The sequence below is a fragment of the Bison bison genome, unplaced genomic scaffold (genome assembly GCF_000754665.1).
Source record: "Bison bison bison isolate TAMUID 2011002044 unplaced genomic scaffold, Bison_UMD1.0 scf7180017860443, whole genome shotgun sequence".
Lineage (NCBI taxonomy): Eukaryota > Metazoa > Chordata > Mammalia > Artiodactyla > Bovidae > Bison > Bison bison.
The window spans coordinates 3,642,208-3,655,883 of NW_011491015.1; the positions used below are offsets into that span (position 1 = coordinate 3,642,208).

The window sequence follows — 13,676 nt, forward strand, 5'->3', positions numbered from 1 at the left end:
TGGCTGATTCATGTTGATTTATGGCAAAAACCATCACAATGTGTAATTATCCTCCAATTTAAATAAATAAATAAATAAATAAAAACTATTTCATAACCATCTGGTGGCTCAGACAGTAAAGAATCTACCTGCAATGCCAGAGACCTGTGTTCAGTCCCTGGGGCTACAGTCCATGGGGTCACAAAGAGTTGGACATGATCGAGCAACTAACTCTTTCACATTTTCGTAGATATTTCAGTCCATACTCATTTAAAACAACTCTCCCTCTTTTGAACTCGTCTCAGCCCTGAAAGGAAGTTTTTCCTTCTGCCCCAACTAAACTTCTAACTATGCAACTTCTTCCTGTTTCTTCTTGTGTGAAGACAGAAAGCTATTGGTCACCATTTCTGGTATAATAATCATTTTCAGTCATTGAAGTTTGTGATCAGTACCCTCTTTTATCACTCATTACCAGCTCCAAATTTAATAATATCTTTTCTTTAGCCAATGGACCATTTCTAGTGAGTGTTCAAACTGCGTGACCGAAGAACAAATTTATTTTTGGCAATATGGTTTTCTTGGGCTATGAGCTGTGTCCTATGCTCTTGGCTCATGAATTTGGAAGAGGTTCTGTCTTATTCTCTAGAGATCAAGAATTAAAATTTCATGGGCTTATTCTTTCCATCTGTGGGAACAGAGTAGCAGAGTGTAAGCACTCTATTTCTGTGATATCAGGGGTGTTACAGAAAATGGGATTGGGATGGCCTTTTTTCCCCTCTGTTCAGTAAAGTTGGGTGTAGACTTGAGAAAATTTCAGAAAGAGGCATGGGATACTTCTTTTCCCTCCACATTGGCTGGGGTGATATTGATGTTCCCTATTTATTAACACAGTTCTTGGCACATGATGCTGCATCACATCAGTCGTGTCCAACTCTTGGTGATCCCATGGACTGTAGCCCACCAGGCTTCTCTGTCCATGGGCTTCTCCAGGCAAGAATACTAGAGTGGGTTGCCATGCCTTCCTCCAGGGGGATCCTAGGGTGTGTGTGTGAGTCTTGCATTGGCAGGTGGGTTCTTAACCACTAGCACCATAATAGGCATCCTGGATGGCATCACTGACTCGATGGACGTGAGTCTGAGTGAACTCCGGGAGCTGGTGATGGACAGGGAGGCCTGGCGTGCTGCAATTCATGGGGTCGCAGAGTTGGACACGACTGAGCGACTGAACTGAACTGAACTGATACTAGGCAGCCTATAATTGTTTGTTCGGTTGCTGGATTCATAGAAAAGTTGATCTTTATAGCTTGTCATAAATTTGTGTAAGGATGTTCTCACTGGAATATGCTTTGAGGTAAATCCTGTCATCAAAGAGAATAGGATAGCAAGGCTCTGGCAGATTTCATATTAAGTTTCCATTTCATTCCATTCCATTATATCCCATTCCATTTTATCCCATTCATCACATCCCTTCCCAAGCCATTCCATTCTATTCCTTTCCATCCTATCTCTTCCCATTTTATAACATTCGGAATGTTTACTGAATACCTACTTTGTGTAAGATGCCACACTAGAACCTGAGGACCCCAATGGGGAATGAGGTAAAATACTTGTTCTGGAGGAGCTTAAGTCTAAGGAGAGTGTGGGAGATTAAAAATTGCTTCAATTTTTTTCTACTTCTCCAGTTGAGAGGTAGAGATTAATTCCATCCACTCAAATCTGGGCTATCATCGGTAACCTGACTGGCCAATAGGATGCGGCAGAGGTAATGGTTAAACTGAGGCTAAGCCAAAAGAGGCCTTGCAACGTCTACTCAGTTCTCTTGGGATGCTTGATCCGCCGTGTAAGAAGTCCAAGTTGCTTAAGACTAACATGTTGGAAAGGCCGCATGAAGGCATTCTGGTTCATAGTCCACAATGAGCCCAGTCCTTCAGCCTGCCAAACAGAAGCCATCAGTGCCAAGGTATCAGACACACAAATGAAGCCATCATAGACCCTCCAGACCAGTCATTCATTTGCCAGCTGAATGCCACCCAGAGACCGTAGTTAACACCTTGGGAAGTAGAAGACTCTCCCAGTTAAGCCCTGCCCAAATTCCCTGTCCACAAAATCAAGAGAGAAAATGTAAAGGCTATTGCTTTAATTCAATAGGCATCAGGGTGGTTTGTTACCCCTGCAATAGACAACCAAAACACAGAGGCAAGAAAATAACCAGGATTTAGTTAGAATTCTAATAAAAGGAGGGGCAAAGTGGATTGTGAGAAATCAAATATTTAGAGCAAATAATTCTGTTCTTGGACGGGCTGGGCCACTGCACCATCCCACTTTAGGGGGCATTGATTATGTGGTAGTCCTTGCGAATGGCATGCCTGGCAGTTGTACAGTGCCCAACGTATGCAGACATGTGGCAGTTTTGAGTAATGAGTGCCAGGAAGGTAGGTAATGCGGAAAAACTGTAGAAAGGGAACTTGAGCTTGGAATTGAAATCCAAGGTTTCATGGGCTAAATACAGGTAGGTCTCATGGGCTAAGTACAAGTAGGTTTCATAGGCTAAGTACAAGTAGGTTTCATGGGCTAAATACAAGTAGGTTTCATGTTCTTCACAAGGAGAAATAATACTCCATCAGTAGAAGCAATGTGAGCAAAACTTTGAAGGCATAGGAGCCTATGATGGGCTTGGGGCACAGTGACTGGTCCTTTGAGGCCAATATACATGGTATTGGGGGAGTGGATGGAGAGGAACTCCTGAAGCTGAGCGATGTGAAGGGTCTTATATCTTCATGGAGAGTCAGGAGGAGGAAGGCAACAGGGAGACAAATATTTCAAAGCAAGTGAGCAACAAATTCAAAACAGTATTTGAGAAAATTGTAGTTCAAAACCCCACAGACTGTGAAAGACAGTGTTTGTTCTTTCAGCTGCCTGCCTCTACTAGAAAGCTTGGCAAATCCGTTTTTTTTTTTTTTTTAATAGGAAAGTCTTAAACAACAGGGAATTACTCAATGATTCATTTAAAAGGATCATTAAAGGAAAATGGAGGCATGTCGCATCCTGCCTTCTTTAATTGCTCATTTATTATTACTGTGGGTGAGATAATGGTTTTGTGTTATTCTTCTAAATAGTGTAAAATATTTATTGGTAAATATAGCAGTGCATATATTAATGCCAGTGGAGATTTTGTGGCGTGTTTTTTCCCTCCGCTGATAGCCATAATTTTTACTTAAAGGAAAACAATATTGTGCTGATTCATTCTAGCTCAGAGCTGAGCGAGAACATTACGAACTAAGCATCTGTACGACTGCACTGTCTCTTAGCACCGGTGGAATGGCAGGATTCTCCGGGCTGGCCGTAGTCTGTGAAATCAATTTCTTTCCTGTTTATTAACTCATGATTTGGAAGAGGACAAGCAGAGGTGTAAAAATGTTCTTTTCTCCCTCTTCGTGACAAACAACCTGATTGAAAATAGCTTTTATGAGTGAGGATGCTTACCATTTCATGTGCCTGAAAGTCTACGAAGGACAGGGAGACCTGGCGTGCTGCAGTCCTGGGCTCGCAGATCGGACACAGCCGAGCAACCGAACAACCGTGAAAGTCTACAGGTCGGTGGTTTTATAGAGTTGGTTCACAGCTTAACAACGTCACCAGTGACCCAGGGTTGTGTCCTCAGACAGCGGTGCCCCAAATAGGAAATAGAGTGTTTGTCTTGTTGCTTTGTTTTTGCTTTTCATGGTTTCTCTTTTTAAATCTTGGAGGATAATCTTTTCTGGAATCTCTCAGTCGACTTCTATTTGAGTTTCCTTACCCAGATCTGCCCTCATGGTGGTGTGGTGGTTTAGTCCCTAAATCATGTCTGACTCTTTTTGACCCCATGGACTATAGCCCACGAGACTCCTCTGTCCAAGGGATTTCCCAGGCAAGAATACTGGAGTGGGTTGCTGTTTCCTGCTCCATGGGATCTTCCCCACCCAGGGATCGAACCCACGTCCCTTGCATTGCAGAAATTCTCATGCAGTTGCAGGCAGGTTCTTTGCCGCTGAGACACCAGGGTAAGCCCCTATCTGGGATCATACTCACATCTTAACCAACCATTGGAAAAGGAGAAAGACAGAAGAGGTGAACTGTGGCCCATTCCCCAGGGAGGGGACAAGTAGAGTATGTATCTTTCATCAGCAGGCTGCTGCCCCGGGCTTGAAACAAATGGGATTTTCTGGGAAGCAATTATAGAAGAACGACTGGAGAGTGTGCAGCCAACTGTGTTGGCCACAGGTCAAACCAATTTAGGGGCGGTGATTTAGTAGATTCTGTACACCCAGATCTATCTCCCTGCTGGAAGGTACAGCAGAAGCCTAGGAGAGAGTGCTTGTTCTCAGGGAGCATTAGTGGGCATTGAACTAAAAGTGGGCAATCTCTTAGCTGGATAAATGGATCCAATAAAATATACCGATTATCTATTACACCTCAGGACACAGGAATGCAGAAATGAGTGAGACCTAGTTCTTGTCCACAGACTCACAATTCCTTTCACCATCTGCTTCATCCTGGAAGCAGCTTCATCCTCCAAGGTTGCCACACTCTGTCATGCTTCCCTCTGAGTAAGTAGGGCTGTGACACAGCTGGAACATTCCCCTTGATATGGTGCAGGGCCCTGTGGGGCTCCCAGGCACAAGGCCTTACTGTGTCTCCCATTTCTTTGATTACAGGAAACAGCTTTCATTTATCCTCCATGACCTTCCCTGAGTTCCAAGGGACAGATTCAAGCAGTTGTTAATGAGGGAAGGGAGGGGATGCGAGACCAGGGAGAAACAAACAGTCAAGAGCCGCCTTGGGGCAAGGCCCTGTTACCCCATCAAGGGATACACACAACAATATCTTTGAGCTCTTTGCAGATACTGAGGAGCTTCCCAAGTGGCACTCGTGGTAAAGAACTGCCTGCCACTGCAAGAGATGTGAGAGATGTGGGTTCTATCCCTGAGTCAGCAAGATCCCCTGGAGGAGGAAATGACAACCCACTCCAGTATTCTTGCTTGGAGAATCCATGGATGGAGGAGCCTATGGACAGTGGGCTACAGGCCATAGGGTCACAGAGAGTCAAACATAACTAAGTGACTTAGCATGCACGCAGATACTGAAAGCCCCTCCAGGTCGGAGAAGTTAATGATTGGTGATGACAGGTGGCCCACAAGCATGTAGACCCCAGACTGGTTGGACCCGAAGGCTGCTGATGCTGACTCCTGCTTACCTCACTGTCAGCCCATCAGAAGAATGCCCATGAGTGATCACAGCCTTCTTGAACAACGGTTATAAAACTCCTCACTATCTTCCCAAAGTTGGAAACACATGGTTTTGAGGGCATTAGCTCACTGTGTCCCCCTTTGCCTGGCAAAGCAGTAAATCTATCCTCTTCTACTTCACTCAAAACTTGTCTCTGAGATATAATTCAGCACCCGTATGCAGAGCAGCTGGGCTTTCAGCATCACTCCTGCCCCGCTTCTGCCCGATTTCCCAGATGTATCACTCATGGACCTGGCTGGGTTACACACCCCGTCCCTGAATTCTTCTAGCATCCACATTTACCTTTGTCACAGTCCTTAACCATCCTGGGTCCTAACTGTTTGCCAGCTGTTCGTCTCAGCCAGGCCTGGAGCCCTGTGAAGGCTGAATGTGTTCCCATCTGTTTGTATCCCAGCCCAGTGACTGGAACATGCATGATTTCCAGGGAGCATTTGTGGGACAAATGCATGAATAATTGAATGAAAGGAAATTAAACACGGATCTTTTTATCCCTCTTCAATCAGTTTCCACTTTATTAGTTTTCCTCTCTCCCTTTTCTCTTTTCTCCTTTCTCATCACCCTGTTGCCTCTCTTGTTTTCCTTTTTGCTCATTATTCACAGTTAACTGATGAATCCTGCATTTATACCAAGTTACGCGATATTGCCCAGCCTTGCTTTTATGGCTTATCCCCCTCCCTCTTTTCAGAAAGAAGAGCAGTTATGGGGGTTTCTGCTGGTGGATCCAGACACATCATTCATTGCAGAGAAGGGACTTTGTTTTTTTTTTTAACCATCAGCCATCTTTGGGTCCATTTTCAAAGGGCTGGATATTTTGTGATTTATAGTAAAAAATAGATATTTGGTCTTCCTCTTGTTTCTGGCACAGAGCTCCCCAAACCCTTGGAATATCCTCAGTGATGAGAGCAATAAACTTGTCTTTTGTTAAGTTAATGGGTTGACTTTTGGACCACATCTATGAATGGAAAGCTGACTGTCAGGAGAACTGACCATGTGGTTGGAGGGTTGGGACTTTCAGTCTGACTTCCTGGCTCCCCAGGACACCCCAAGTCCCCTTTACCTCCAGGGAAGGTAGAAGAGCCAGAAGTTGAATCTATAGACTATGTAAGGATAGCAGAACTACCTTGGCAGTCCAGGGGTTAAGACTTCACATTTCAAGGCAAGGGCATAGGTTCAGAACACTAAGATCCCACATACTGTTGGTGTGCCTCTCCCCCCAAAATTAAAAAAGAAAGAAAACAGGAAACTTGAGAGATGAAGTTTAGAGAGCCTCCAGGTTGGTGAACAGGTGGAGATGCTGGGAGAGTGATGCTTCCGGAGAAGGCATGTGAGCTCTGTGCCAGTCCCCCGGACCTTGCCCTGGGCATCTCTTACATCTGGCTGTTCCTGAGTTATACTGTTTTACAATAAACTAGCAATCCAGAAAGTGAAATGTTTCTCTGAGTTCGGGGAGAGGATTTAACAAATTAATCACACCCAAGGAGGAGGTCGGTTATGGGAATCTTTAATTTATAGCCAGTGAACTGGAAGGACAGATTAACAGCCTAGATTTGTGATTGACACCCTGAATTAGAGGAGCTCACTGGAACCCCTGATTTATAACAAATATGTTGGCCAGAAGGAGGGGTCACAACCTGGACTTGCCACTGGAGTCTGAAGTGGGGGTGGGCGATCTTGTAGGACTGACCCCTCAGCCTCTGGGATCTGATGCTATCTCTGGGTAGATAGTGTCAGAATGGAGATGAACTGTAGGACAACCTGATGGTGTCCAGAGTATTGTTTGTGGATGTGGGGGAACCTCTCCTACAATGGAACTGGTACCAGAACCGAAGACTAGCAAATTCCCTGGGATAATATATCAGTGGCTTCCCTAATCCTTGGTTCTTGTTCCCAGATTTTGGGAGACCAAAGGGTGGGAGAGGACAGGGAACACTGACACAGAGCACAGCTGTGCATGACATTTGTTGGAGGGGACTCAAAGAATGATGCCTTCTGTTAGTGTCCAGGGCAGCTGTGATAGGAGGCATCAGAAAAGTGATGCTGAGGATGCCTTCTTCAGGCTCAGCTCCCTGTGGAGAAGCTCCCAGAGCAAATCCAAGTCTTTTCCTTGGTAAGCGTATAAACCTCAAATGTCTAGGGAACCCCAGGTGTCTCATCACACCTGGAAGATGAGTTAAAGTATTAAGTTTGGGCATTTTGTCCATAATGGACCTTTTTTTTTGCCTTGTTTGGTGTGTAAAAGCGTACCTTTACAATAGTATCTTATCAGTGTTCAGTGGTGACCTAAATGGGAAGGAAATCCAAAAAAGAGAGGATATATGTATATGGAGAAGTCAATGGCATCCCACTCCAGTACTCTTTCCTGGAAAATCCCATGGTGGAGGAGCCTGGTAGGCTGCAGTCCATGGGGTCGCTAAGAGTTGGACACGACTGAGCGACTTCACTTTCACTTTTTACTTTCATGCATTGGAGAAGGAAATGGCAACCCACTCCAGTGTTCTTGCCTGGAGAATCCCAGGGACAGAGGAGCCTGGTGGGCAGCCGTCTATGGGGTTGCACAGAGTCGGACACGACTGAAGCGACTTAACAGCATGGCTAATTCACTGCTGTACAGCAGAAACTAACACAACGTTGTAAAGCAACTATACTCCAATAAATTAAAAAAAATATCTTAATTGTTGTTATTTAGCCACTAAGTCATGTCCGACTCTTTACGACCCCATGGACTATAGCCCGCCAGGCTTCTCTGTCCATGGGAATTCTCAGGTAAGAATACTGGAGTGGGTTGCTATGCCCTCCTCCAGGGGATCTTCCCAACCCAGGGATCGATCCAGTGTCTCCTGCATTGGCAGGCGGATTCTTTACCGCTGAGCCACCAGGGAAGCCCATCGTATGTGAGTATTTCCTCCCATTCTGTTGACGTTTCTTTGTTGATTGTTTCCCTGGTTGTGCAAAAGCTCTTCAGTCTAATGTAGTCTCACTTGTTTATTTTAATCTCATTGCATGTACTTTTGGTGTCTTACCAAAGAGAACATTGTGAACACTAATGTCAGAGATTTTTTTTTTTTTCTCCTGTGATTTCTTTGGGAGTTTCATGATTTCAAGTCCTAGATTTAAGTCTTTGACCTATTTCGAGTTAATTTTTGTGAGTGGTGTAAGATAAGACTCCTGGTTTTATATTCAAAAGATTTGAAAGCAGTATCTGGAAGAGACATCTGCACACCCGTGTCCACTGGAGCATTTTTCATAACAGCCAAGATACGGAAGCAACCTAAGTGTCCCTCAACAGATGAATGGATAAAGAAGATGTATATACATACAGTGGAATATTATTCAGCCACGAGAAAAAGAATATCCTGCCATTTGCAGCAACACAGATGGACCTTGAAGGCATTAGGTGCAGTGAGATAAGTCAGAGAAAGATGAATACCGTGTGATACCACTGATATATGGAATCTAAAAAAGCTGAACTTGCAGCAACAGAGAGTGTAATAGAATGATGCTTACGAGGGGTTGGAGAGTGGGGGCTTTGGAGAGGTGCTATTTATGGGTGCAAACTTGCAACTTATAGGTAAAGAAGTGCTTGAGAGCTAGAAAATTAACATATTACCATGCAATGACACTGGCCTGATTGTTGGGAGCCTGGCCTGGGCTGTACTCTGGCGTTGGCATTGTGGATCACCACAGAGGTCTTGATTAAGCCCTCCCTCCCTCTGAGTCTCGGTGTTCTCTCCCGTGTAACAAAGGGGAGAGTGTCAAGGATTGCAAATACCCCACAGAGCTATGTCATGAGATTTGTTGCTACCCCAGGTGTCTCTTAAGAAAACAACACTTCATCCTTGTGAGTCAGGGAAGTCTTTCCATGTGAACATGTTAGTGGATTTCTGTTTCTGCTCTCTGTCCTGGATTGAACAATAATCTAAGCCTCCTGAAATTAGCAAAGGCTTTGCTACCTTGGCCCACAAAGCCCCTTTTCATTTGCCCTTTTTGCCTGAACTATCAGTGTTTTCTTTTGCCCATTTTGCTGATGTTGCCAGTTTCTGAAGGCTAAATATGGAGATAGAGCCCCTGAGATGCTTCACTCAGTGAGTCCTTTTCAGTTTTTATTTAAGGAGCAACCATGCAACGATTTGTTTTTTAAAAAATATTTATTTATTTGGCTGTGGGTCTTAATTGTGGCAGGTGGTCCTCTCTCTACTTGTGCATGGGCTTAGTTGCCCTGAGGCATGTGGGATCTTAGTTTCCAGACCAGGAATCTAATTCGAGTCCCTGGCATTGGAAGGTGAATTCTTAACCACCAGACCACCATGGGAGTTTCCCTTCAGCCATTCCTTATTGTAGAAAGTCCTTCTCGGCAGAAGGAAGCTGCCATTCCCATGCATACCCTTGACCATGCCACCTCCCTTCTTCTGCCTTCTTTCCTTTTAAAATTTTTATTTTCTATTAGAGTATACTTGATGTATGGGCTTACCAGGTGGTGCTAGTGGTAAAGAACCCAACTGCCAATGTAGGAGATTTAAGAGATGTGGGTTTGATCCCTGGGCAGGGAAGATCCCCTAGAGGAGGGAATGGCAACCCACTCCAGTATTCTTGCCTGGAGAATCCCATGGACGGAGGAACCTAGTGAGTTATAGTCCATAGAGTTGCATAGAGTCAGACGTGGCTGAAGCTATTTAGCATGCATAGTTGATTTATAATGTTGTGTTAGTTTCAGGTATACGGCAAAGTGATTCAGTTACATATACACATGCATCTATTCTTTTTCAAATTATTTTCCCATTTAGCTTATTAGAGAATATTGAGTAGAGTTCCCTGTGCTATACAGTAGGTCCTTGTTGATTACCTGTTTTATATATAGTGGTATGTATATGTCAATCCCAAACTCCCAATTTATCTCCCCGCCACCCACCTTTCCCCTTTGGTAACCATGAGTTTGTTTTCTATATCTGTGACTCTGTTTCTGTTTTGTCAATAAGTTTATTTGTATCATTTTAAAAGATTCTACATGTAAGTGATATCATATGGTATTTGTCTTTCTCTGATATATTTCGCTTGGTATGACGATCTCTAGATCCACCATGTTGCTACAAATGTCATTATTTCTTTATTTTTAATGCTTGAGTGATATTCCATTGTATATATGTGTCACATCTTCTTTGGTCTTCCCCTGTGGCTGAGTGGTAAAGAATCTGCCTGCAACGTAGGCAACTTGGGAGATGCAGGTTTGACACCTGGGTCAGGAAAATCCCTTGGAGGAGGGCATAGCAACCCATTCCAGTATATTGCCTGGAGAATCCTATGGACAGAGAAGCCTGGCAGACTAAAGTCCATAGGGTTGCAAAGAGTCAGACACGACTGAAGCGGCTGAGCATGCAGGCATGCACCACATCTTATTTAGCGATTCATCTGTCAATGGACATTTAGGTTGCTTCTGTGTCTTGTCTTTTATAAATAGTGCTGCAATGAACATTGGGATGCATTTATTGTTTCAAATTAGGGTTTTCATCTTTTCTGGATATATGCCCAGGAGTGGGATTTCTGGGTTTTATGGTAGTTCTACTTTTAGTTTTTCAAGAAACCTCCATATGGTTCTCCATAGTTGGCTATATCCTCACCTTTCTTCTTAAAGATGGCTATCTGCTTTCATTGCAGAGCTCCTCAGACCGGGAGTCCATCCTGGCCATCCTCCGGCTCCTCGGAGATCTGCTTTCGGTTGGTGAGTAGGTCACGACCTCACTCCTCCTGTGGCGGACGTGGGGGCGTGCAGATGCCATGTCTCCCGAGAGACTATGTGGCCTGGGGTTTGCTCTAAGTTTTCTGTGTGAGACAAAGTCACCATAAGATGGATGTCCTTTGGGCTTTTCAATCATGTCACCCGCCCTACAGTGGCCCAAATTTAGGAGGGATTTAGACTCTGGGTGGCTATTCTGTGACATCTCATCTCTGGGGCCAAGGACCTCCAGCCCTCAATGGTTTGACCTCTCACCTCCCCCTCTTCCCTCATCATGGCCCATTTAGAGAGCCAGGTGTCGGCAGCTCTCTCACTTAAGTCAAGTGGAGACAGGAAGACGAGGCAGGAGCTAGACTTAGCAGTGTGGTCAGCCATTATATTTTGAGGGATAAATGGACAGAAGTCACTACGGTGGCATCAACTGAGTCAACTGGGTCCCACTTCTATCAGCTCTTTTCCACCTGAAGTTCTTGGAAAACACAGCTTCTTGAGCATTCCAGCATTCACTTAGCTTTCACTTCTATGAAGCCAGCCATGTTGCATTAGAAAGACATATTCGTACCAAACAGAAATAACACAGTGAACGTCGCTCCAAAGCCCCAGACCCTCAGGTTACAGTTTCAGAAGGAAGGGTCCACTCGTATCAAGGTTTACCCTCAGGCTGTGCTGCGCTCCAGTGGCAGGGTGACACCTCTTCTTCTGCATCAGGTACCCTCTGGAGGTGAAGCCCATTTGTTCTCTGGGATAGTTCTGACTTCGGTTTGTCCAGTGGTGTCTGGAACTCTTAGAATGAAACCACAGAGTTCTCTTTCTGAAATAGGTACTGATTATTGCCCCTTTAGTAGAGGATGAAAAATCAGAGAGTCTTCTTTGATTATAATCTCCTACCCTGTTGACCACCTTGGTTCAAGAGCATGGAGAATCATGTGAGTCCCCTTCCAAGATGAAACGTAACCACTGCCTTTTGGCTTATCCTGGGGTAAGATGGGGGAGGTCCTTCTTTAAAACTACTCTAAGGTAGAAAGACCAACATATTTTACCTTAGTCCAGACCTTCTTCAAAACTCCCTAGGTATATTATTAGGTGTTTGTTTCTCAAAGGATTACTCTGCTTGTTTCCATATGTCCCTCACATCAGTTACTGAAGGCCAGCACAAAATAATCATTAATACCACCCATGAAATTATTCTAGATAAGCTATCAAACTAAACTTTCTTCTATTAAGAGATGATTTAAACCTAATAGCTGAGGGATACTGATATTCTCACTTTATTCAAGTATATGATTATCAGTTCAGTTCAATTGCTCAGACGTGTCCGACTCTTTGCAACCCCATGAACCGCAGCACACCAGGCCTCCCTCTCCATCACCAACTCCCGGAGTCCACCCAAACCCATGTCCATTGAGTCGGTGATGCCATCCAACCATCTCATGCTCTCTCGTCCCCTTCTCCTCTAGCCCTCAGTCTTTCCCAGCATCAGGGTCTTTGCAAATGAATCAGCTCTCCACATCAGGCAGCCAAAGTATTGGAGTTTCAGCTTCAACAACAGTCCATCCAATGAACACTCAGGACTGATTTCCTTTAGGATGGACTGGTTGGATCTCCTTGCAGTCCAAGGGACTTTCAAGAGTCTTTTCCAACACCACAGTTCAAAAGCATCAATTCTTCGGTGCTCAGCTTTCTTAACAGTCCAACTCTCACATCCATACATGACTACTGGAAAAACCATAGCCTTGATTAGATAGACCTTTGTTGGCGAAGTAATGTCTCTGCTTTTTAATATACTGTCTAGCTTGGTCATAACTTTGTACATCAGCCTACATGCATATTTCTTTACATGTGATAACAGGGCTTCCCAGGTTTCTCAGTCATAAACAATCTTTCTGCCAATGCAGGAGACACATGAGACATGAGTTTGATTCCTGGGTCGGGAAGATGCTCTGGAGAAGGAAATGGCAACCCACTCCAGTATTCTTGCATGGAGAATCCCCACAGGCAGAGCAGCCTCGCGGGCTATAGTCCATGAGGTCGCAAAGAGTTGGACACAACTTAGTGACTAAACATCAACAAATACATGCAACACAAGTACCCACATACACTGACTTCATAGAGTCTTAGGAAAGTAGAGTTTAGGCTCCGTTTATTATACCTGCTACAAGTTCTCAAATATTTCATTATTTCTCCATTTCTCACCCATCACCCCTACCCCTGGCCCCTTACCTAATAGCACAACTTTACACAAGATGCTTCATGAACTCCACACTTACTGTCTCTGAGATGAGATGAATCAACGCTTGCTCAGTCTCTAGCTGTGAGATCTGCTTCCTGCTCCAAGGACAGGAGGGTAGTTATGTGAGACTCAGGGCCCCTCTGCTCGCCCCCTCAGGCACAGACCGGAGGATCCGATACATGATCAGCAAGGGTGGGAGTGAAGCCCTTCTGCAGACCCTGGTGGACACGGCCAGGACGGCCTCTCCGGACTACGTCATCCTCCTGCCGCTCTTCCGGCTGCTGGCCAAAGTTGGCCTCCGAGGTACCCACGCCCCCAGACCCAAGGATGGCTGGAAGGGTATCTGGGGTTGTTATCATGGGAACGATTGGGGAAGCTTTTATGGGAGAACAGAGAGGAAGCAGGTCTAGACACCTCGGTGATGATGGCAGGACCCGCCCCACAGGCGAGCAC

General features: G+C 44.9%; 1 protein-coding gene across 1 annotated transcript in view; it reads left to right on the forward strand.

Annotated features, from left to right (window-relative positions):
* Positions 1-13,676, forward strand: part of AGBL1 (ATP/GTP binding protein-like 1) — a 920,262-nt gene that overhangs the window by 61,157 nt on the left and 845,429 nt on the right. Inside the window, exons 3-4 of the mRNA XM_010832175.1 lie at positions 10,915-10,978; positions 13,380-13,526. Of these exons, the coding sequence (XP_010830477.1) occupies positions 10,915-10,978; positions 13,380-13,526 (211 nt within the window). The remainder of the gene's footprint in view (positions 1-10,914; positions 10,979-13,379; positions 13,527-13,676) is intronic.